We start from the raw sequence: 25,915 nt of genomic DNA, 5'->3' as shown, positions 1-25,915 counted from the left end.
TTAATAATTAACTTCAGTCCAGCTGAAACGAGCTAATACAACAACCGTGTGGCGTGCGGTAATGATGGCGGAGAATTCAAAGCCCAGCCTGGCCGGAGAGAGAGAGCTTCCCACTCCGCGCATAACAGACAGGTATGTTGATATTTTTATATTTAAGTTTAATAATGTTTAATAAATATACCTGTCCGAGCACAGCTCGCTCCAAGCGCTGAATGTCTGTTCTACCGTAGCCTAATTATTTTATTTGTTTATTTTGCTTGCTTTTGTTTGACTGACAGGCTCAGCTGCGTGAGTGATTTCTTCTTTCTCTCTTCTTTGGAAATAACTTTGTTGATTAACTGAACTGAATATTTGAACCTATGTATTTATTTATGTATTTATTTTCCCCCACTACCAGAAGGACTGAATTGATTACAAGCCTGTAGAGGATATTTTTCATTTGAGTGTTTTTCTTTATTAAAAAAGGTAACCCAGAATAACAGACAGGTGTGTTGATATAATTATGTTTCAGTTTAATAATGTTTAATAAACACCTCGCTCCGAGCACTAAATGTCCGTTCTACCGTAGCCTAATTATTTTGTTTGATTATTTTACAAGTTGTGGGAAGCCTATGTTGATCTGTGAAAAGGCATGTTTGTGTTTATATAAATATATCTTTGCAAGTAAGTTTGTCTCCCGTACGTATTTAGACAATAGATTGAGTCGATGCTTACCGTTCATCCTGCAGTGCTGACCTTTGACCCATGGCTCTGTGCTGGAGAGCTGGACTCTGTTTAGCTGAACTGGCTCCAGATGGAGGGCCCTTATATTCTGAAACACATTATGATAATACAGCGATACTTTAAAAAATTACCATACAGTATATAATCATTCTGAATTAATTCAATTACTTTTGTAAGGCACATCACATGCAAAGGACAGGAAGACAAACAAGACAAAAAACAAAACCAAAACAAATCAGTTTAGAGACAAATTAGAGAGATATATCCAACTAAAAACACTACAATTACTCCTACATAAATATACAATTTGTGCATGGTTGATTGCTTTGATTACCTGGCTGATCAATGCAAGTAATCACAAGAGCATCATATTATTTTTATGATCGCTGGTGTCGATCACACAGAGATACTGACCATCCTCGGGAACCACAGTGAGGGTGACGACGCTGCCGGCTTCCTTGATCAGCTGAACGATGTCGTTGTGAGAGAGCTCGATGATGGAGCGCCCGTTGACCGCTGAGATGCGATCTCCCACGTGCAGCAGGCCGCAGCGGTCGGTGGGACTGCCCTCGATGATTCGGCCAATTTTGTGGGGAATAACTGAAACGGCAGAAATGGAGAGAAAGGAGACATCAATACCAAGATAGGGAAACCATTATGGAAAAATGTAATTAGAAAGCCGACACAGCGGTCGCCTCCGTCGTCCAGAAAAACTGCTTTATTCAGGTTTTTTGCAGCAGACTGAGAGCGTGTGTCGGCTACAGATGAGAAATGCACACTCATTGCATACAACTGGTTTTAATTAGTCTTTAATGGAGTTATAGCATGAGATACACTTACACAACACACTTAAAACTCACACCTACTTCAACAACTTACAGAAATCCAACCTGCTACAATCTATGTATGTATGTAATGTATTGTCTTACCATGACACCAGAAAAATCAGTGATCAATAGTCTTATGCCCATCTGACATGTATATATTGCTTTATTTTCTTACTGTTTTTAATGACTCAATGGAAATAGGATATTGCACATTTTCTTTTTCACTGTGCATGGCCTTCTTTATTATTCATTTACTCACAAATATAAAAATAAATACGAACATGAAGGATACACGGTGACAATTAACAAGAGTCCTACCATTTCTAAAACAGCTAAAACTCTTTTCTTTGTGTATTTTAAGGCTTTAATTTGGCTGTAGCGTTAATCAAAAATAAGAAAGATAACAAGAATGCAAATAATAGAAGCTTCCCTGACGTGACTGACTGACTTTTGTTTGACTAATTGACAGACTCAGCTCTGTGAGTAATTTCCTTTTTTCTCTCTTCCTTGGAAATAACTTTGTTAATTAACTGAACTGAATATTTGAACCTATTTATTTATTTATTTTCCCCCCACATCCGGAAGGACTGAATTGATTACAAACCTGTTGAGGATATTTTTAATTTGAGTGTTTGTTTTAATAAAAAAAGGACTGAATATTTTTTTTGTGTATTCTTTATTACATTGTTTTATTATTTGCTGTTTTGGTTTAATACCCCACAAACTGCACCCCATAAATTAAAACTTAATTAAGATATCAAAGTCATACAAACTTAAATGTCACAGTAGGAAGGGTGAGCTTGAACAAAGTTTGAGAATAATTTTGCGTATTATAAACATTTCTAAAACTTTTGTCCACGTCTATAACTTTAATGATCCTTCTTTCCAGGTAGGTGGTTTAAACACAGTGAGAGAAAAAGGGTTTTGTTCTTAAACTGTCTCTGCTCTGACAGGTATGAATGTGATGACTGATTGACAGTTGGGCACTTTACGTGGCACAACTCTGCCATCAGTGTATGAATGTGTGTGTGAATGGGTGAATGTAGTCTCTATTTACAGATTCTACATAGCACATAGTAGAACCTGTACGCAGGGACGTGGATTTCTGGGAAGGCAAGTGTTCTGGTTGCCGTTTGAACTACGTTCTAGTCCGAGTAGTATTGACCAATCACACATCAGCAGGCTGCGGCATATGCAAGGAAAACAGTCCGTGAGGAGAGCAAAAGCAGGCGGAACATAATCCGCCGTAATGCCATCCCAGCTCCCATCAGCGTGATCTGACGACGATTTAACTTCTTATTAATCTCTATAAACAGACTGCAGTAAGTTCAGCTAACAATCTGTTCTAGATCTAAAATTTAACTTGAGTTGAATTGCCTTGACTCGGTCACAAAAGTCATTCAGCGTTCAGATTTCCCGACTTCCTCGAATGCATCAGATCGATCCGACCTCCGTTCAACAAACGAGCATTTTAAAAGTTTTCTTCTCCTCGTGAGGACAGTCCTGACAAAGAAATTGAATTTTTACTTCTCACAAATCTGCATCATGATGTTGAAATTTCGGCGAAGGTGAGACCCGTCAATAACAAGTGAATCACAAGAAAACGGTTTCTCTTTCTGTGCAGAAAAGGAAGTCTTGACGGGAAGTCGTTTATCTCTTACTGCCCGGCACGTTCACCGCTGTCCCCAGAGGCTACAACGTCTCAGACTATAGCCCATGGGATCCGAGATTGGGGTGAATGTGACATGTAGTGTAAAGTGGTCGCAAAGACTAGAAAAGCGCTAGGTAAGTACAGTCCATTTGTATCTTTTGGTTTTCTTAACCAGTCGTCATTTTATGCAAATAAAAGACCTCAATGAGAAGTTTTATTTGGACGTAGTGAGAAATGTTGTTTACAATAAAATGAAACCAAACACAAACCTATAAATAGAAGAACAAGAGAAAAACTGATTTTTGCAGTGGTCTCTGGAGCTGCAGGCTGGAATGTAACACTTGTCAGAGGGACCCAAAAACATCTATAACACTGATGTAGGATAATAATAATTACTGCAGGATTACAGGCAGCAGTCTTACCTCCAAGCGGCGGTTTACTCTTGGAGGTGAGGATGACGAAGCCGAAGCCCTCCGTGTCTTTGCGGTGGAGAGTGATGTCGAAGGACTCGTGGTCCAGAGCGCTGGGCATCGGGATGCGAGGTAGCTTTGGAGAACCGTTCACCAGCACCGGAGCCATTTCCAGAGCCTCTTCGTCCGTGGCGTCTGAAACCAAAGAAAACAGACGATAATGTATTTGTCTTTCTGTGTATAACTGCGTGTGTGTGTGTGTGTGCACTCCTGAGGGTATTTATAGTGCAGAGTAGAGTTTATGTTTGTTTATGAACAAGAGAAAGCAAATAAAAGTAATAAAGTGGTGTGTTTAAGTGCATATTGTAAACAGAGGCAGTGGAGCGGTAGCTATATAATATGTGGGTGTTGAAGTGATGCCAGTGGCTGCTGTTGGGAGAGAAAAAACTACTCAAACATGCAGTGCACGGCCTTTATCCCTGATCCATAACTGAACCTGCAGATAATCACAAAAGTTTACTTCTAATAAAACAGCACGTCAGGTGCTCTCACATTCAGAGTGTCGGCAACATCAAGTCTCCGATTGAGCTGAAACCTGAGTCCGTCATCTTTTTTGAGCACATGTGTGACAAGTTAAAGGATGACTCACTGAAGTCTGGGACAAGTCAAAAAGCAGAATTAATTAATGGCCAAAACTGATGTTTAAATCTGCGATAAGGTTAAAAAAGATGGTATGTTCACCAGGACCGAGTATTAAGGCCACATTAAAGGAAAACAATCTGAGATTACAAGAATAAAGTCACATTTTAGGCAATGGTTTCTCGTATGTAGAGCCAAATTCATCCAGCGATCTTCGCAGTAATTTATTAAATTCTTCCTTTTTTAAAATTGTTTTCCGAGTCGTGTTTACTAAATCTGTCGTGCTGCCGACATTGTTTCCCCTTCTCTTTCGTCCTTGCAGTGAGCAGCGAGATCAAAAATGAAAATAATTATTTAGGTTCGATTTTTGAGCATGCATAATGCAATAGACAAACAGGAGTTTCATTTCAGAATCATGGTGGGTCAACAACTGTCTTGAAAATAATATATACAGTTGCAGTATATACAACAGTTACACAACTGTTGTGTAAAAGTAATATGACACTCGAGGTCATGATGATGTCATGAACATCACTCCAGCATGTGTGATATTGCTTAGTTATTGAGTTGAAGCTTCTTTGTGCTTCACAGTAATCTGGGAGAATATGGGCTTTATGCTTCAGGTCAATGCTGCGTTTATTATGTGTGTACTGTCTGTTATTCTTTACTTGGAAGAAGGTTTAATGATCTACACTTTAGGATGTCTGCTATTACATCAAAAGACAGCCGAATAAAGCCTCCGTTAAGTGTCAGATTATCACTAAAGTAGATTTAAATAAAAGATTTAAAGCTCCGTCAGCAGGTGTTCCTCACCTCTGTAGATCACCTTCCTGCGTACGGTCAACATAACCTGACCGTTACGGGCAGCGTTGGTCATCAGATCCAGCACCTGCTTGTGCGAGCGACCTTTGACCATCACGCCGTCGATGCCGATGAGCTCGTCTCCCGCCCTCAGACGCCCGTCCTTCTCAGCCGCTCCGTTGGGCACGATGGCCCCGATGTACACCTGCGGGAAGACGTTCTGACAGAGGGTTAGTACGACGGAGAACTCTCATTTTGTCCTCATACTTTAGTTTCCTTGACTTTTCTTTAACCATTTTCAGGAAACATAACAATATTCGAGATTTAAACATGCATACAAGCGTTTTATAAATACTTACTGGCTGCTGTGGACCTTCTCCTCCCAGAACACGGAAGCCAAAACCCGTCTCGATGTCTCTCTTTAGGAAAACATCGATGTCTTTGGTGTGGGGCTCTGTGGATCAATCAGACAGCTTTATCAATCCCATGAGACAACTAAAGGATCAGTCTCGATAACATCATAAAAGGATCTGTTTTTTTCCAACACAATAAAAGAAGTCTCTAAAACCTGAATAAGTTTCAAACCTGAACATTAAGTAGACTTGACTCAGAGCGGATAAATGGTTATAAATACCGTTTAGACAACAACACCCTGTTGGCAAATTAACTCGTAAGAACACGTCCAGAAGAAGCCAAAACACTTGGATGAGTAACACTCCATCACTGCTGCTATACGTCTGAATTATCTGCTGTTATATTTGTTTTAAGATGTTTGATCGTGTGAAATTCTGATGCTGGGAGGCTCCTTTTAAAAATATTAAATATAAAAGATAAAAAACACTAAAATAAATGAAGCAGTTATACATAAAAAATAAGGATATTTGAGAAAGTCAGAGGCAGAAATATACATTCACAAGTGAGTGTTGCACACAAGGTGTTGAATTGCCCTTGTGTGTGTGTTTAAGAGTCTTCTGTCCTGGTGGAACAAGCTGCTCCTCGCTCTGCTGGCGTCTGCTTTTAGGGCCCTGCACCTCCGACCTGAGGGCAGCAGGGAGAACAGGCTGTTGTGCGGGTGTGAGGAGTCCTTGATGACCCTCGGGGACTTCCTGAGGCAGCGCTGGGCCTTTCTGTCTGTCTGCCTGTCTCCCTGTTTGCCTCTACCTGTCTGTCCCTCCCTCTATCCAACTTTTTCATCCCATCCAGTGGAGGCAGATGTCTGTTCACCAAGAGCCTGGTTCTGCTCGAGGTTCCTGCCACTGTTGCCAAGCGCTCATTGGTTGATTCATGTTGAGTCTCTGTCAATAATATAACAAAAGGGTACTGTCTAGACCCGCTCTATTTGTAAAGTATCATAAGATAACCTTTGTTGTGAGTTAGCGCTATTTAATTCTAATTGATTGATCAACTGTTTAGTCAGGGATCCATTTTCCTCCACTTATCCGGGGTCCGGTCGCTGTGGCAACATCCCTCTCCCTAGCATCATTTTCCAGTTCCTCCTGGGGGATCCGGAAACGTTCCCAGGCCAGGTGGGATATGTAATCCCTCCAGCGAGCTCTGGGTCTGTGCCAGGGTCTCCTCCCAGTTGGACGTGCTCAGGGAGGCGCCCGTCCTAATCAGATGTCCAAACCACCTCAACTGGCTCCTTTCGATGCAAAGGAGTAGCGGCTCTACTCCGAGCTCACTCCTGATGTCCGAGCTCCTTACCCTATCTCTAAGGCTGAGCCCAGACACCCTCATTTCAGCCGCTTGTATCTGCGGTCTCATTCTCTCAGTCTCACTCAGGCGAGCGTTGGAACGTAGATCGACTGATAAATTGGGAGCTTCGCCTTAAGGGTCAGCTCCTTCTTCACCACAGCGGTCCGGTACAACGCCCGCAATACTGCTGACGCTGCACCAACCCGATCCATTTCACCCTCCCTCGTGAACAAGACCCTGAGATACTTAAACTCCCTCCCTTGGGGCACTACCTCTCTCCCGACCAGATGGGAGCAATCCACTGTTTTCCACAGAGAAAAGGGTTAAGGTTAAAGGTCAAAAAACAACTTCCTAAACAGCGGATGGTGCGTTCACTTACGTCTGCTGTCCAGCAGGGCTTTGGACTTCAGGTACAACTCGGTGGCGTCTCGTTTGGGGGACTCGACGGAGCGCAGGGTGCTCGTGTTGGAGTGGTAGGGCAGGGCCTGGGGGGCGGAGTCAGCGATGTCATCCAGAGTCTCCGTGCTGGCCGTCATTTCCTGTCTCTGAACAGAATGACGCCATCAACACTTTAAGTGCCATTATTTACAGTGTGATTTCAATTTCATTAGCTCTCATACCCTTTGGCATTCACCTATGAAGGACACATTTTATACTCTCTGCAGCTCATTATCTCAGACAAGTGGCTGAGCCTCTAATGGTGATACATTACCCAAAGCAGGAGAGGTCTCTTCAGGGGCTCTCTGCTTTTTTTAAGATAGTTTTCAATTTACATTCCTCCGATTGTTCTGAAGGCCGAGCAATAAGATTTGAAAGTAATATAAAAGCCACCGGAGGTTTCCCCGTGGCTGTCACAGACCTATTCAAGCAGAAAGGGCGACTGCTTTATCTCAAACTGTTGTGTTAATGATACCCCCATATCTAGAGAGGCTCATGCATGCTTCATTACCATTGCAATCCCCCTGACAATAGCCCTGAGAATACGAACACTGAAAGGAAGTAATTAAGACCGTTTTTCAGAGCAAACAAAAGGAGGCGCCCAGAAACATAATCAATATTCAAATTTATTGCTATCACTTAATTCCGTGCAACTGGGGCTTATTGGTGAAGCTGAAGGACGGAAAGACGTGGAATTAAATTGAAGGATGCGTCTCGACGGGGGGAGGAGAACAAGAGGAAGAGATATGTGTTTTACTCACAGGCTTGAGACTCTTCACAGGCGATGTTTGACCTATAAGAGACACAAGAAGAAGATGGTGAGAAATGCAGATGAGATTTGGGAGCATTCACTAAACCCTCGCCCAGCAGATGGCACTGCGTCTCTGACTGAGGATCGGCGGCAGGAAGCACAGGAGCTGCTCTAAACTCAAGAGGTGTACTCGTAAAAGAATGCTCCATTAGGGAATATACATCCATGTGCGATTAAAGATACATAGGGAACATAAAGGGAGTCCGTGTGCTGGAGTGCTGACGACACGGTGGGAGCCCAGGAAGCGGGTGAGAGAGCATTAGAGATTCATGCATGTAATTCAATGACCAATAAGTCTTTCTGTGTTCGCCGCACATGTACACCCACACGTTCCATCTCAAGCGCTCGGGTTGTTCCCTGCAGATCTCTAACGGCCCCCCTCCTCCCCCCTTCTCCCAGCATAAACTGGATTAACAAACACTCCTCTGGAGCCCGCAGCCCTGTGGGGCCGGACCGACACTTGGCTTGATGAGGGGTTAATGGAGCCTGATGGAAGAGGGAAGACGCAGTGGCATTTTTCTGCTTCACTGCGAAATTCCAGATCTAACGTCAGAGCCGTCGAAAGGCCTGAAATAAGACAAGCGAGCTGTTGATGCACCTAAAACATCCGCTATTGTCCTCCAATCCTTCCTCTTAGCTCTGTTTATGCTCTGTTAAGGGATACCCAACACTCTCACACACGCTCAGGGATCCTCCTCCAAGCCATAGGCCGTTGTCTAATGAGGGTTAAAGCTGGCATTAGCTCTTCCATTGGGCAGGCTGAGTCCAGCTCGGCTCTGACTGTGCGCTCATGCAGTGGGGTAGGATGTGGTGATGGTGGCACAGCAGTGAGGGGTGAGTTAGCGGGAGAAGAGAGAGAGGAGGAGGGTTTGGGCGAGGCTCAGGGGAGGAGGCCCCTGAGGACCTTCCCTCTGTAGACGTTTAGCCACGGCTCTTTAAAGGGGACCACGGATGGAGAGGCATAAAGAAATCGCCTGCACTCCGCCGATGATCAAAGCCAATCCGGAGTGCGTCGAACTTACGCAGCGATTCCCCCGCGGCGGCCGGGGCTGATGTAGGAGACATTTGAAGGGTGCGTACCCTCCTCCCCCTCTCTCTCCCCCTCAGAATCAGGCACGTCCCCACACTTATGTAATTTCTGCTCTCAGACTTGTAACAGACCGCATTTCGCCTCAATGGGAGTCGTAAACATGGGCGTGTTGAGTGGAAACACACAGAAGGGATGCTTGATCAGCCTGCACTCACACCCAAATCCTCAAATGCAGCAGCTTGTTTAGTGGCCTGACTCTTCAAAATAAGACGCCTCAGGTACTCCTCCTTTACACCTTATTGTTTTGACGTGTCTATAAAGTCTGCTGATGTAGTATAAACCCTGCTTTTTGGGGGTAAGAGGCGATTAATGGGTTAAACAAGCACGGTACCTCAGCCAGGAGACCAGGGTTCAATTCCTGTGTGAGGCAGAAGTTGGCTGCTCTTTAAGCGACGCAACGTACAGTAGATATGCCTTAAAATGTGGGTTAGATACCCATTAATCTCTATTTACAGGTATACAGGGGCGAAGATTTTTAGTACAGGAGGGTTTCTGATTTTAGTACGCTTCTAGTCCGAGTAGTATTGACCAATCACGTGTCAGCAGGCTGCGGCGTATGCAGGAAAAACAGTCCGTGTGGAGAGCAGAAGCAGGCGGAACGTAATCAACAGTAACGACATCCTGACTCCCATCAGCGTCATCTGAAGATTTAGCTTCTCATTAATCTCTGCGTCCTAGCAGTTAACAATCTGCTATAGATCAAACATTCAACTTGAGATAAATTCAATAGACGCTGTGTCACAAAAGCTGTTCAGAGTTCTGATTTCCTGACTTCCTCGAATGCATCAGAAATAATCGATCCGACCTCCGTTCAACAAACAACTTCTCCTCTTGAGGACAGACCTTCCTCCTACTTGTATAACAGTTATACCTGGTATTTTAAACTGTATTTACTTACTCGCTATTTTGTCTTTGTACTGCTGCAACACCCGAATTTCCCCCCTGGGGATCAATAAAGGATTATCTTATCTTATCTTAGACAAAGCTTCACGTTGACTTGTTGCTAATCTGCATCATCACGTGGTTATTTCAACAAATTTAAGACCCGTTAATTAAAGTCAATCACAACCAAAAAATCCGTTCACTTTTGACATGAACACACGGTCGCTTCTAAAGGTGCTAACTGGACTGTAAACGATGCGGCATGTGGAAAAGGAAGTCTTGGCTGGAAGTCGTTTATCGCTACATGCTGGCTAAACCGGACACGCCCGAAAAATATCGTCATCAGACTAAAGCCGACGGGATCTGAGATTGGAAACGCACGTATGCAAGTACTTATTTAAAGTCAAAATGTTATCTTTTTCCAACACCTAACTAACTGGATGATGCGCATACATTATTGCTTAAATGACCGCGTAGCTCTGCACGTGCCAGCCTGATGTAACAGTGGTACCTTGCTGTTCACATTTTGAAGCTTCGGGCCACAGACCAAGCTGCTGTATCCGACCAGCCGGGAGTGAGATAGTGTTATAGTAAGTAGGGTTGTATCTGATCGTGTGCTGCAGCTACAGAGGTGCAGGTGAATCTACTCAGCTATAAAAAGGCAGCAGGCTCTATTGTGGTGACCTTATACAGACCACAGACACAGTGGCATCACCCGGGCCTCTACAGAACAACAGTGTGGGGTCAGTCGGTGCCCCCGACCAGCCACTACACCACCTCACCTCCTGTCAGTATCAGCACGCTGACCTCACCTCCCAGGGGCACTGTTGAAGGTGTATTGACAGCAATAGCAGGTTACATCACAGAGAGGGCATAAAGCATGAAGATAAAGGCTGGAGAACGATACAGGACACACACAGCCGTTCAGTCAGTCACATGAATACAGATACAAGAGAAGAGAGCGGGTAAAACAGTCATTCTTGAGGCTTTTATTTTGCATTTTTACTGTTTTGATGAGAGGGGCTTTTGTTCTGAAAAGACTCTGGTAAGGATAAGACTTCCTCAGTGAGGAGAACAGTAGAATGAAAGGTCAAGGAGTGAAATGTTCTTTGTAATAGCATCCTACGAAGAGGAACAAGGTCAGTTTCTGCTGGAATATTTTGTATTTACAGTTAGTTTGTGTCCTGAATTAGCTTTTGAACACAAATAACTCCTGCTAATTGCTAATTGAGTTAGCTAGTGGCAGTAAGCAACATGAACAGTACAGTGTAAAAAACATTCGGCCTCTCTGTAATACTCTCTGCAGCACCGAGGCACGGAGAGAGAGGAGAGATGTAAGTTTATTCCAAAAAGTACAGTTTAATGCTGGCAAAATGTTCAAATACTACTTAAGTTATCATAGTCATGATTCTTGGTGTGGAACACCTTTTTACCTCCAAGTGTTGGAGCTTAGTGCTCCCGTTAGCTGTTACCATAAGATAGGGGTCTGCAACCTTTTTTTATCTGAGAGCTACTTTGAACAAATGAAAGTGACCAAGAGCTTCTCGCATCACATCGCTGTAACTGCTGGTGGCGCCCTGAATTGATTCTTTTATTGGCTGAAACGTTGGCACCACAGATGAGGCACACACACTCTCCGTGGAGATAGTATGTTTTAAGCTTTTTCCTGGCGTGGCCACCTTCACTGTCCAACATAAATCTGGCTAAACAGGCTAACAGCTCCGAACTCCTCACTTTAGCTCAGCTAGCGTACAGCGTAACTGACCCGACCTGTCGATGGAGGTTGCTCCAACATTCCTGTGGTTGGTTCGGTTCAGACGTTGACAAACTTGCCAGGAGCATCACCGTTTTTTATTTACAGCTGATCAGCCTATTCTATTCTATTATATTGGAGGGGGCGGGACATCTATGTTGATTGAATTGAAGTGGGAAGAGGCTTTCAAGGTGCATTTATTGTCGTCGGATTGTAGATACAGAGTCTGTGAACCTCTTGGCGAGCTATTAAAATCCAGGCTGCGAGCTCCCTGTTGGAGACCCCTGCTGTAAGAGCTACAGTTACCAGTCAAGAGGGAACAGGGCAACCTCTGCATCACTCTTCAGACCCTCGCACTCCCACTCGTCTGATCCCTCTTTATATTTTGGGCTCTCTTTGTAGCTTATTACTCCTCCAAGCTCTTCCTTCTTTTTGCTTCTTTAGCAGTATGCCGTTGTCAGCAAAGGAGGTACAGGAAATTTACCGCAAGTTGCCATAATGTTGCCTACTGTAGCTTTAAGCATAATTTACATATTTGTTTTTTGTTTTCTGATGTAAACATCTGTTCTGGGATTTTTGAAAAATCCAAAAATGATCAGGTCAAGTTTCCATCTTTTGTTGGGACCGGCTCGCATACAATACAGCTCATCCAGAACTCTGCAGCCGCTCCCAGCCTTCCTGTGGCTTCTAGAATTGATTTCAAAATTGTATTGATTACTTTCAGAGCCCTGAGCGGCATGCCTCCAAGTTATTTATCAGATCTCCTTTTGCCCTTTGCCCATCCCGCCCCAAGAGATCCTTAGATGTATACCTCCTTGTTGTTCAACGGTCTGAAATGTTAAGTAAAGGTGATGGAGGCCTAAACTTTGGAATGACCCTCTCGAGGAGATGAAGGCTGCAAACTCTGTGTCTCTTTGTGTGTCAGAACGTGTTTACTTTTATGTGCTTAAAACGTGCTCTGTTTTTATGTAAAGCTCTTTGTAACTTTGTTTTGAAAAGGTGCGATAAACAAGTTTGTTATTTTAATTACACAATCGTATCGTTCTTTAAGTCGCTCACCTCCTCGCAGCACCAGCACGTTGACCTCGCTGCCCACCGGTAAGTCTTTGAGGATGTCCACCACCTGCGCGTGGCTCAGCGTTTGCACATTCTGCCTGTTGATCTCCTTGATGACGTCGCCTTTCTGCAGGCCGCGGCACCACTGAGCATCCAGGATCATCTTCACCTTCTGTCCCAGCGGGCAGTCAGCGATGGCGAACCCGAATCCTCCGGGCCCTTTGACCAGCGGCACGCTCACCAGCTCGGGCTGCAGCATCCCCGCGACCACCTCCCCGCCCTGCCTCCCGTTGGGCATCGCCGCCACGACGGGCCGTCCGCTGGCGTCCGTTGTGACGTAGTGGAGCTCCTGCGAGGAGCCGTGGAGGACGTCGCCTTTCACGAGCAGCGGCTGCCCGTTGATGAGCGGCACGGCTGTCACCACCTCGCCGCCGTGCAGGGCCGGCGGAGGCTGGGTGGCCGGCGGGGGCGGAGGAGGCGGGAGAGGGTCGTCGCTGTCTAGATCCACATCAGGAGGAAGCGGGTAACCACGGCAGAGAACCATGTCCACGTACTGGTTGATGGGAATAGACTGGAACATCTGCACCACCTCTGGATGGGTTTTCCCCAGCACGGACATCCCGTTGATCTCGACGATCACATCACCTAAGAGGAAATAGAGCCAAAAAGAAAGTGAAAGGAGGAGTTCCTCCTCTTGTATTTAATCTAGACATCACTCCTCTCCATTTCTTTGGAAAGCACTTACTCCTTTCCTTTGTCAGACGGATCTTTCCCCTAAAATGTCCCTTTCCTCTTCACTGCTCTCTCATATTTCTCATTCTGGCAGCTCCCTGCTCCTCCTCTCTCTCCTTTTATCTCCAGTCTACCATTCAGCCCTGCTTTATTCCTGTTCCTCCTTCTCCCGCTCCATTGTTGAAAAGGCCTGAACAGCACTCTCTGCCACAACTACACGGAGGACAGACAGGTGTAGATATCTGTCACACTGAGCCATTGTTACCATCACACGCTCACAGATGATGCTTTTTGTAGGCAGCCAAAAGGTGATGGAAGATCAGGAGCAACTGGATTATTTCATCAGACTGTCCTCTATGAGACTCATCCTGGACTGAGCTCGAGTTCTTGTTAGTGCCTTGTTGAACTCATGAGACAGCGCTGGGTTAGGTACACATTACAGACCTCCAGGTGCATCATGGTAGCACAGCTGGTACAAACTGATTTTCTGTTTTATTACAGATCAGATATAAACTCATCCGTGTATTGTTATTTCTAATGTTCCCGTTTATGTTACCTGCCTGCAGATGCGACTTCTACCCCGACTACTGAGACTGTTAATTAGCCGTCTTACTTCCTGCATGTTAACATCACACTGGTGTTCATTACCGAGCTCCTATCAGATAAACGTATAAATATATAAATAAACTCTAGAAAGAAATAAGAGACCCGACAATTGCTCCTTAAATCAGCGTCTCTCTCTACATGTCACGACCAGGTCAATCCACATCTGAAGCGCATTGGAAATCAATGTGATCGAGAGGAAGATGGATCGTCACGAGCCATCGAACAAAGCCGAGCTGCACCCAGAGCGGCCTAACGTCACCCAACAGCTCTGTGACAGACTGGTGGAGAGCATGAGATGCATGAAGGTTGTGATTAAAAACCAGGTTACTCCACCAAATATTGATCTTGTCTCTGCACTGGCTACCAGTTTCTTTTAGAATTGATTTTCTTTTCTTGATCATCTACAAGGCCTTACATAATTTAGCACCTACGTACGTCACCGACTGCCTCTCATTTAATATCCCAACACGTACCCTCAGATCTTTCGCTGCCTGCCTTTCTTTTAGAAGTTCTTAAAGTACGAATGAATAAATTCTGGTGAGGCAGCTTTTGGTTTTATGGCCCTAAAATGTGGAACTCCCTCCCCCTGGATCTTAGGACAGAAAACTCCACTGGAACTTTTAAAAAGAAATTAAAAAACGTTTTAATCTGGCTTTTAATTATGGTCCACTTTACTATATCTGTGATAATGCTTTTTATGTTTTTCAAGCTGATTCGGTTGTTTTCTATCGCTGTTCTTATTCATATTTTTGTTTTTAATTGTAAATGTGTGATCCTGTTTTGTTAAGCGCTTTGGGTTGCATCTTTGCATGAAAGATGCTATACAAATAAAGTTATTATTATTGATCTCTGAACTCTTCCTGGGTTTAAACATTCTGTTGTTTAAACATGAACTTGTTTTCTTTGCATTATTCCAGCTCTGAAAAACATCTTATTTTCTGCATCTTTTTGTTCTCTTAACCAGTCGTCATTTTTTGGAAGTGGAAGAAATGTTGTTTTCAATAATAAAATAAGTTAATTTAACACAAAGACAAACTTATTAAAAGAAGAACCAGTGAAAAACATATTGTGCAGTGGTCCCTAGATTATTTCCTGTGACCATCCGAGATCTACTGAGGTCCCCAAACTGTTGACTATATTTCTTCTCAAAACATTATTACGTCTGCAATTTATTCCATCTGAAGAATAAAAAAAGAGATATTTTAGGATGTGTTATTATTTGAAGAGCGTAACAGTTAATAAAGACTTATGCAATATGAAAAAGAATCATGTAGAAATCTGTGTCCGTCCTTCTGACCTTTGGATGGTGTGTGATGCTTTAAATTAGGACCCATAACAAACATGAGCTCGATAAATAATTCCATCTACGTATTTCAAACTGCATCAGTGGATTTGGTTCCCCTGGGATCGTCCAAACATATTGCTTTTTTGTTGTTGTTGTTTTAAAGCATGAATTAAACCATCATGTGAAATATTCATCACTTCCAAGAACAGGGGACATACTTATATTTATATTTATAGAACACATAATCAGGTGCAATATTTCTGCTTATTTAAGTACCATGTGCAAAATGACCTTTAGTATCATGAGCAATAAAACCTTTTATTAGTTATTATGTACAATTATATTTGATATCATGCGCTACTTTTTTGGATCCATGATCTTCTGCAGTTAGACACCGTGTCTTTTTCATTAACCCATACACTTTATATTTTCACTTATATATAGATATATATCTATATATATATATTTTTTTTTTTTGGAGCAATGGCACTATAGTTTCCTTTGGGGTTAATAAACTTCTACCTTATCTTAAAACAGAACGGAAAATGAATATTTAAATCCATAAGGAAAAAAGTTGTCAAAGTCATGAAAAACTGATAAAGCACCGGTGAGATGTGAGGGACCCTTAGCAGTAGGACTAAATAATCTATGTGCAGGTTTCACTCACCTGACGCCATCTTGTTGTCGTGTGCAGCCGGGCCGTCGCTGAGCACATTCTTCACCTGCAGGAACTCGTCCGTGCGGTCGCCTCCGATGATGGTGAATCCAAACCCCTGCGAGCTCTTCTTCAGCGCCGTGTGGTACATCTCCCCCTTCAGCTGGCTGGGGTCCGCGGTGAAGCCCGACGCTCCTCCCTTACCTGCGAACGCATCGCGCATGTGGTCATACGTGTGAAAAAACGATCACAGCAAACACAAATGAAATCTTCACAGGGATCAAACGCTGATCATTAAATCACATCCCGCTTGAAAGACAGAAAAAAATCCATCCACGTCTGCATTGAACGTTAATTACACGCATAATGTGCAGAGGATCAACATGGTAATTAATCATTTCTAATTAACAGGCATGATGAGCACGCCTCAACTAGATAAACCCATCAACACAGACCTTTTTCTACAACCCTGCTGAGAAGGAGCACAAACAGATGGATAAAATCTGTTAAAATATTCTTTAGAAGCTAATTAACTTGTAAACTGTTAAGTGCCTCATCCTATTACAGAACTACAGAGCAGCGCAGCGATAAAACACCTCTGACAGTGTCCAATTTAGCTCAGTGTCCTCTCTTATCCCCTCCACACTGCAGCCAGCGACTCGAGGAGGAGAGTTCTGTCACAGTCGACTTTTTATAACTTGAGTAAGGAACAACTTAAGGTCAGTGGCAACATCAATATGGACCGGCGGCTCGGCTGTGGCATATGCAATACAGGAGATAACCGACTGTCAGGGTCACACTGCATTAAACCGAGCAGCCTCCCTATCTGGCATTACTGCGGTATCAGCACTTTAGATCACGGACACACGTTTTTTCCCTCCCCGCCTGATGGTTTCTGGCCCGCGCTGCGTTTAAGCCGTGACTCAAAAACAGTAAAAGTGAAGCCAGCCGGTGAGAAACGATGCACATTACAGCCAGGGTGGAGGATACTGAGAGAGTGTGATGTTGCGGTCTGTCTCTGGGTGCCAGAAATGTCATTGGTCGAACCCGTTTTGTGCACTTACAGGTGAAAAACTGCAGAAAAGTACCCGAAAAATCAGACAAACATAAAGTACACCAAGCCAAATTCAAACCCTCAAAGTTACAGAAACTTTAATGATAATAATTTGAATTTAGATTAAAACTACTCCCAACAGTTCTCAGATGCTTATTAATATGAACACAAGACCCTACATTACAAAGAGAGAGCGCTGTCTGGGATTAAACATTAAATTAACATTATTCATTTGTAAGGCTGCACGGTACTGAAGTGGTTAGCGCTGTTGCCTCACAGCTAGACGGTTCCTGGTTTGGACAAACTGTGTGGAGTCTGCATGTTCTCCCCGTGCACGCGTGGGTTCTCTCCTGGTACTCCGGCTTCCTCCCGCAGTCCAAAGACATGCTCCTTAGGTTCACTGGTGACTCTGAATTGCCCGTGGGTAAGTGGTAACCCATTCACACACAAGTGCCAATTTCCAATCAGCATTCATACCCGATGGCCATGCCTTCGGGAGCAATTTGGAGTTGAGTGTCTTGCCCAAGGACACTTCGACATGTGACTGTAGCTTCTGATTGAGAGACGACCAGCTCTACCACTGAGCCACAGCCGTAGGCGTGAATGTGAGGATGAAAGGTTGTCTGTCTCTGTGTGTCAGCCCTGTGATTGACTGGCGATCAGTCCAGGGTGTAACCCCCTGTTCAAAAATATCTAGAAGTGAACAACACCATCAAAAAACATTAATCTGACAGCCAACATGTTGTTTAAAGTTAAGATTACACTACTCGTTCAATTTAAATAAATGTCTGTTAAGTCACTATCTATCGCCAGATGAGGTAACACAATGGTGATTGAGCCTATGGCCCACTGATGAAAGCCTTTGCATTTGCAGTATTACAGACTGGGTGTCTGTGGGGACATCCGAGGAAAAAATCTCAAGCAGCGCCCAGTTAGTGACGCGTTTTCCATCAGCCAGCAGTGGTTGGTCTGCCAGAGAGGGTAGGCGGAGCTAAGCGGCTGCTTTTCCGCTCTCTGCAAGTGTTGCGAGTAAACAGTAATCTACTATGGCTGAACAAACAAAGAAAAGATGGATGACTACAGATACAACTTCAACAAGAAGTGAAAATCCAAAGAAGGAGAAACAAACTCGACGCTCAGATGAAGCAAACAGTCTGAAAAGGAAAGCGAATGTCAGCCAGGAAAATCAAGAGTTACAACCGGAGCCAACCGTGGACGTCACACATGCAGCACTGTCTGGATATCTGGGAAGTGTGCTCCCGCAATTACCGTTTATCACCACAGGTGCCGCCAAAGAGAACGAAACTGAGATCTTCGAAATTAGCACTTTAAAACTGTTGTCATTCTGATTTTAATGATTTATTTTGTCTTCCCAAACCCATTGACATCCTGAATATGTAGATCTGTAGAAACAGTGTCACAGTTTATTATTAAAAACATCAAACAACCTTGGATCAGATGAGCTGCTTTGGTTTTTAACAAGAAATTGCTCAAACATGTGTAAACAGTGCATTTTTGGGGGGACTATTTTCAGCCACAATTAAAGTGAGAAGTTGAGCCTTTTATCCGTTCTTGGACAACAGTAGAGCTCATAGAGGAATATTTGATTATTGGCCACACACAGATCATATCATGGTTTCTTTAGGTACGTGGTAATCGTAAACATTACGTACATTATAGAATCCCAGCAGCCGTGTGCTTTAAGCTAAGTGTTTCATCATGGAGTGAAAGGGTAAAAGCCTGTGACACATGTCAAAGGTTATAAATCAGAGTCAAACAAGTGCCCTTTGGTCAAATTTACACTTGCCACTTTGACGAGACTTCAGATGAGATTTTTAAAGACTGTGTGCACTCCTCACCTGAAGACACCTTCTCTGTATGTAAATCTGAAGCCTTATCTCGTTCTGTTGCACACCATGATTGGACAGAAACTCAAAATGTGCCCTTTTCACATCTTAAATCACAACATCAGCGTTCTGCTTTTGCTGAAATGTAACTAATGTACATTTTCCTTCTCATTTCCCTCAGTTTAAACCCCCTCTGTAACTTTCAGGCGGCATGTGTGAGGAATTTAAATGCCTGAGCAGCCGTAAACATCCACTGCAGACATGAGCGAGGGTGAGCGAGTGTTATCACGGTCGGTGTGGACTGCAGATGTCCACAGTGCCGCATGGATCAAGTAAAGCTCATTTACATAATCACATTCAAATGACTTGATAAACTCAGGCCTGAATGTTCTTTTATCTTCCCCCTACTGACTTCTGAAATAGCCATTTGGCTGCGTGTCTGTGTGTGGAGAAACAGACAGACGTAATGGAGGAAATGAGTGCGAGTCTAAACTTGTGTGGGAGAGTCCAAAGAAGGTCTCCGTGCCAATAACTGTGGGCAGACTTTGAAAGCCGAGGGCAGACAGGACCATCAGATTCAGCGCCTCGCACAGCCACGCTTTCTGATTTCTCATGTGTGACTCAATTGCGTTGTAAATCTCCAGTGACATTACTCAGCATAATCGAGGAGACACGTTTCTGAGTACATCAAGCGAGCAGCGGCGGCAGATGTTTCCCAGAATGTGTCCTGAACAGCACAATTTTGAAAAACAACAAGGCCAGGAGTTTGACGAACAGGGAACAGGTTCAGCGTGGACGACCAATCAGAGCGAAGCAGACAGTGAAGACGTGTGAGCACGAAGCCTTTGTTGGCTAACTGACAAAACACACAGTATAGTTTGCTCACACTCACCTCCAATATATCAAAATACACAGTCCCAGATCTCATCATGGTTTATTTCACAATAGTTTTATACCTGGTGTTTATTTTGTCACCTGCGAGCTAGTTCAGGCAGGCAACTCGAACTGCATTGATTTCATCCTCACGTGTCATTCTCCACGATCACCTGTGTACAAAAGGCTCTAAGCCTACTTTGACTTTAATGTTCATTACTGAGAAGTCAGACAAGTTAGTTGTCTTCCACCTTTAGTTTAGTTGATGCAGTGGGGTAATGTAAGGGTTAACTGCTGCGGTGACGTCATCACCGCGGAACTTCTCGTGCACAGTCTTTGTCGTGCTCCTCACGTTGTGTCAGGGTTGCCAGGTCTGCGGTTTTCCCGCTGAATTGGGCTACTTTTTAAGTGTTGCCGCGGGTGGAAGTTTTTGTCCGCTGGTTGGGTAGACCTGTTTTGCATGCAAATTACATGAATAATAAACTATCCATAAATAGACATTCTTAATGTTTAGTATTATTTTAGATTGAAACATTTATTTATACCCAAATCCTACCAAACGGTTAAGTGAAAACGGAATCAAAGAATGGATCGGACGTGTGGCTGGAGATAATACAAAAGCTTTGTGTCGTAACTGTATAACCGAGATCGCCGGGGGTGATAGGAGTTGTCCGTGATGGATGCCAGTTTTGATAGCATCCTCCTCTCACCCACCTTTTAATTAATCTGTATTTTATAATGCATTTGGCAATGATAGCAATGCTGTTAGACTTTAAAAGCAGTGTACATGGTTTGACAGGGGTACATTTTGAGTTCTAGTATTGGGCTGGTTTTATTGACCATTGGGCTGGTTTTGTCACACAGACCTGGCAACCCTGCATGTTTGTCTGAAAGGTGCTGTATGAATAAAGTTGAGGTAAATTCCTAAATAAATAATTAAAGCAGATGTGCAGCAGTGAGTCCGTGACGGGCATTTTGAAAAGAAATGTCAAGACCGAAATCATCATCAAAACTTTAAATCATGGGGCGCTGGTTCAGCTCAGTTGGTAGAGCAGGCGCTCCATATACAGAGGCTACAGTCCTACACGCATGGATCGCAGGCTTGACTCCCGGTCTGCCGATCATTTGGTGCATGTCATCCCCCACTCTCTACTCCCCACATGTCCTGTCGCTCTTCGGCTGTCCTATCTAATAAAGGCAAGAGCCAGAAAAAAAGTGCTATAAAACTTTAAGTCCTGTGTCTGTACTTCATGCAGGGTGAGGCCTCTGCAGGTATAAAATGTTCAGTTTGCATCAACCTGAGTCTTGCACCTTTGCCCCCAATGGCACATAGTGGTCATGCTGAACTATCAGGAGAAACAGGAATATCAGAGATGGATTCAATTATGCAATCAACAGGCTCGTTGTAACAGATTTCAAACTTTTCAACCCACGCATGCACGAGGAGAACATGCAAACTCCACACAGAGAGGCCACTATGTGTGAACTGGGAACCTTCCAGCTGTGAGGCGACAGCGCTTACCACTGCAGCACCGTGCAGCCCAGGAATAATAATATTTATAATAAAAACTGGAAAATACTTCCTCTACAACTACGACTGATAATAATACATATCAGGGACCAGAAGCAGAACTGCCCAGCCTGTGAAAACACTAAAAAGATCACGTCAAGTAAACCTGTTGTTGTTATAAAAAAGTCTGATTAAAAGAATCATAAAAATGGGAATAAATCATTTATTGCTATATCTTATAACAAATTGGTTCATTTGTTTGAGTATCTGTATATTCATGTTTTAACAGAAGCAATTTCCATGATATAAGCCTCCCTGAGAATCTCATATCTTTGAAAACCATAAAAATCTGAATTGTAGCCCGAGGTGAAACCGCTACGCTGATGATACTTTGGTTTCATCACAGCGACCGTCTGACAGCTCACCAGGTTGTGTAATCGGTAATCAGGGGCGAGAGGGCGCCTTCCTCAGTCCCCACACACCTGAGCAGAGAGAAGTCTGATTACGCTCGGCCTCTCTGATGTGCCGTTCCACCAGCTGTTGGCATTAAAAGCCGGCCTCCTCCCATCTCTCCCTCTTATACTCCTTGAAACCCTGCCAGAGCTACACAAGCCTGTCTTTCTCCACAGCACTGTAATCTATTACACATCTACTGTAATGAAAACACACTGATTTCATAATGTTTTCTGCAGGAGAAAAATGGTGTGTCAACCAACAGAAGAGACCATTACTGTACTGTATTATATAAGTGAACCAGGGAAGAAAAAGCTCATTTTGACGATCTATTATTTAAGGTAACTACGACTGGAAGGTTGACGCGTTCAGCTGACCTTGTATAAAACATAACGTTCTCTCTCCTTTTTAGTCCAAGAAAAGACATCTATCACATCAAACTGACTCAGGTAAAAGGGATATACTTCCTATTTTCACAGCATGAGACAGTTAGCAGCAAAGAAAAACAACAAAGAGATTAATATTTTTTCCTATTTAGATGAATCACAACGCCTCTCTGCCCTAAGTCTGAAAGCAGGTGGAGGTAATTTTAGTTAGACGTAAGCTGTGTCCCAATTTAGGGGCTGCATCCTACGAAGGACGCATTTGAAGGCCGATTGTGTCACAGCGGCGCGTTGACGGCTGTCCCATTTCAAAGGCTCCTTTAGATGCGGCCTCCTTTTCCATCGAGTGCATAATTCATGGCCCAACATATCATGATATCATATCAGTCGAGATGGCGGACTCTCAAGCAGCCGAGGAATATACTTTTAAATGTCAAAGTTTTTGGTTTCACCTCAATCGAATAGCTGGCGATACAAATGTTTAAAAAACAAAAGGGTTAAGTTATGTGATATAATGTATGTTAGCTAGTTAGCCAGATAGCTAATTACCTGTTGCTGGGTGACAGAAGCGACGCTTTGTGACGTAAGGATAAGGGCGGGAACAGTGTGGACCAGACAGCCTTATCTCTGTTTGTCCTTAGCGGTCTACACAGGGTACGAATGACTCATCCTTAGTTGACCGCGTCCTTTTAAGGATGCAGCCTCTGAATTGTGACACAGCTATAGTCTGGGTGAATATGCAATTCTGATTGGCTGCCAGGTGTCAGTTGACTCCTTTCAATGGACATTTTCAGAGTAGATCTGCTGAAACTGGAAAATTAATACGCTGGCTACTTATGTATCTGAAATGAGTGATAATAGCAATCAGGATGAAGTCAAAGCCTTGTCAAAGTTAACATATACAACAATTATATACAATATACAATATACATAACAATACAACAATTAAGGACTTCTTAATGTATTTACGTGTCTTATAAACCTGAGGGAGACATCAAAACCCACCTGCCAGGGTCCAATATCACATAAAGCCTGTAAAGGTCACTCTCCCTCGTGATAGAGCAGCAACGTGGCAGTTGCAGGTTCTCATTTTTTCACAATCTAATTCTGTGTCCTTAACTCAACCCCTCTACAGTTATAAAATCCTATATAAATATTTATATATTTTTTTTTTTTGCCTAACAATTGAGAGGAAGTTGAAGAGGAGGACATGTTCTGCGGTGCTGCTTTTACCTTGGGAAGGTGCCGCTGCGGCTTGTTGGATGGCAGCCGTCTCCTGGCTCAGCTTCTTCTTTGCCTCCAGGACCGGGTTCTCAAACTGGGTTTTCTGGTTGATGTGGCTGCAACATAAGCAGGCCAAGATTTAAGAGAAGAAACTCACAATCGCGCACACATACGCACACACACACACACACACACACACACCTCCTCTCTGACTTATTGAGCTCACTGCACCATTTTTCTCCAATTAATTATGTATGCACCTTCCCTATAAACGATTTTCTAATTGAGGGAAGCTATAGTGGCGCCATTATAAATACATTCATACACACAGCACACATACAATAAAGGCTGGCCTGCCTCTTCTTTATGTGGGGAAACTACTATGGCTTTTAGCCATTTAATATTGTAGGAAATGAACCTCCTGACTGCCAGCAACATCCTCTTCCTCTACAACAAGGTAAACAGCCTGTTGTCCCTCTGGCATGAAAACCACAGCCATTGTTTCACACTGAGCTCATTTCAAGCTTAAACACCGGCAGCTAAAAGCTCCATCTATGTTCCAGATACCATGTACACACGGCGGCCATTTTCACCTGACATCACTCTGTTATACTGCTGCGTTCCAGGTAGTAAGTCATATAAATCTATCAAATTTGACAAATCATTGAATTTAACAGCTTCCAGATTGATCAGCAAAATGACATTGTCAAGGGAAACTATGGAGGGACATTGGGCCATATTTCAGGTTTAAACATGTTAAGTAACTCTTTAGCTACCATCCAAAAACCAGCCAATTTAAGCACTGAGCCACTTCCTACCTTCCTACCTAGCTCTGGCTAGGGAGTGGCTGAATGCTAACATTACAATTTGATAGCTTCACACAATATGCTAGGCATCAATTCCCAGCTAACTGCAATGATAGCTAAGAAGTACCTAAACGCTAACATTACCTTTTGTTTAGTGTAACACAATATGATAGGAAAGGTGTAAATTCCCAGCTAACTGTAATATTAGCTAGAAAGTAGCTTAATGCTAACATTACCAGTTGATAGTTTAAAACAATATGATAGGAAAGGTGTAAATTCCCAGCTGACTGTAATGTTAGCAAGGAAGTAGCTGAATGCTAATATTACCATGCAGTTGATAGTTAACACAATATGCTAGGAAAGGCATAAATTCCCAGCTAACTGAAATAATAACTAGGAAGTAGCTGACTGCTGACATTACCAGTTGATAGTTTAATAAACTATTAAAGGAAAGGTGTTCCCAGCCAACTCTAGTATTAGGTGGGAAGTAGCTGAATGCTAATATTACCAATTGTATCACACAAAATTATAGGAAAGGCGTACATTTTAGCTAGGAATGTTAGCTAGGAATGGTTTTGAAAGCTAAAATTAGCTCTTGTCTGATGGGAGCTTATGCGTGTAGGAAAGGTGTAAATTCCTAGCTAAAAGTAATGTCAGCTAGGAGTTAGCTGAATCCTAACATTAGGCTACCAGTTGATCATTTAACACAACATGGTAGAAAAGGCGTTAATTCCCAGCTGTAATGTTGGCAAGGAAGTAGCTAAATGCTGACATTACCATTTGTATAGTGTAACACAAAATGATGGGACAGTTAGCTAGTGTTAGCTAGGAATGATGTTGAAAGCTAAAATTAGCTCTTGTCTGATCGGAGCTTATGGGTTTTCAAATATGTTCTGCCTGAAATATGTCCCAAATTTTCCCTCCGGATTTTAACTACCCATTGTCTGTTAAGTTGCTGATCAATCAGAAAGCAGTAAAAAGATAATCTGATTTCCTATCTTTATGAAACTTACTAACGGCAAAAAGCAGTCAAACAATATTAATACTCTTAGCTTCGCCTGAGGATGACGTCAGAGGAATGGATGGCATGTGAATATGGTAATTTGACTCTCCCTGTCAAAATAGTTCAAGTTACTCTATCACGTCATTTCTATCTAGGTTGGATCATTTCTGCAGTTTAAGCATAAAACAACGCGTGCATTCCCATTTTCTTTCCATCACAACACATTGCTACCTCCCTTTCTGCCCCCATTTTTCCCCCTGCATGCTTTGTAGTTGAAAATCGCCCCACTTTTCTCCACTGCTGTTACAATTGCTGTCACTGATTTCCTGCTTGGGCGGCAAACTAAATCACATTTTGCACACCTATAAATATATAAACAATATGGGGGGATTTATACATATACAGACCCACATTCTATGCACACACTTGTTACTGTTACTGGCAGGAGGCTGTAAGAGCACAATCAGCGATGTGTTCAAACACAGGTCACTGCAATGTTACCCCGCAGAGCTTCATTTTGCCTCCCACTGGTACCAAGGAGAAAATCCTTATCAGAGTCCTCAACAACTCTCCTCATACAAGATGTACAAAATGAGCGCTGTGCCACATCCATTTGTTTATTTTTAGACAGTATTGATTCATGCCGGTCCACTGCTAATGTACACTAAGCAGCGTAATATGCACTTGTGCTCCGATCCCTCCGGTGAA

The 25,915-nt window shown here is 43.2% G+C and overlaps 1 protein-coding gene across 1 annotated transcript in view; it reads right to left on the bottom strand.

Moving 5' to 3' along the window:
* Positions 1–25,915, bottom strand: part of LOC138605767 (membrane-associated guanylate kinase, WW and PDZ domain-containing protein 3) — a 196,444-nt gene that overhangs the window by 6,122 nt on the left and 164,407 nt on the right. Inside the window, exons 8-18 of the mRNA XM_069678197.1 lie at positions 25,619–25,696; positions 23,408–23,514; positions 16,067–16,258; positions 12,780–13,421; positions 7,946–7,977; positions 7,126–7,291; positions 5,411–5,505; positions 5,064–5,256; positions 3,624–3,806; positions 1,138–1,323; positions 715–811 (exon numbers count right to left, since the gene is read on the bottom strand). Coding sequence (XP_069534298.1) covers positions 715–811; positions 1,138–1,323; positions 3,624–3,806; positions 5,064–5,256; positions 5,411–5,505; positions 7,126–7,291; positions 7,946–7,977; positions 12,780–13,421; positions 16,067–16,258; positions 23,408–23,514; positions 25,619–25,696 — 1,971 coding nt within the window. The remainder of the gene's footprint in view (positions 1–714; positions 812–1,137; positions 1,324–3,623; positions 3,807–5,063; positions 5,257–5,410; positions 5,506–7,125; positions 7,292–7,945; positions 7,978–12,779; positions 13,422–16,066; positions 16,259–23,407; positions 23,515–25,618; positions 25,697–25,915) is intronic.

This window comes from Semicossyphus pulcher, unplaced genomic scaffold (assembly GCF_022749685.1).
Source record: "Semicossyphus pulcher isolate SPU_LCO1_2020_fin unplaced genomic scaffold, fSemPul1.0.p SCAF_3, whole genome shotgun sequence".
NCBI classification, from domain to species: Eukaryota; Metazoa; Chordata; class Actinopteri; order Labriformes; family Labridae; genus Semicossyphus; species Semicossyphus pulcher.
The sequence above is the reverse complement of the archived record's forward strand: the minus strand, read 5'-3'. Positions and strand labels throughout refer to the sequence as shown.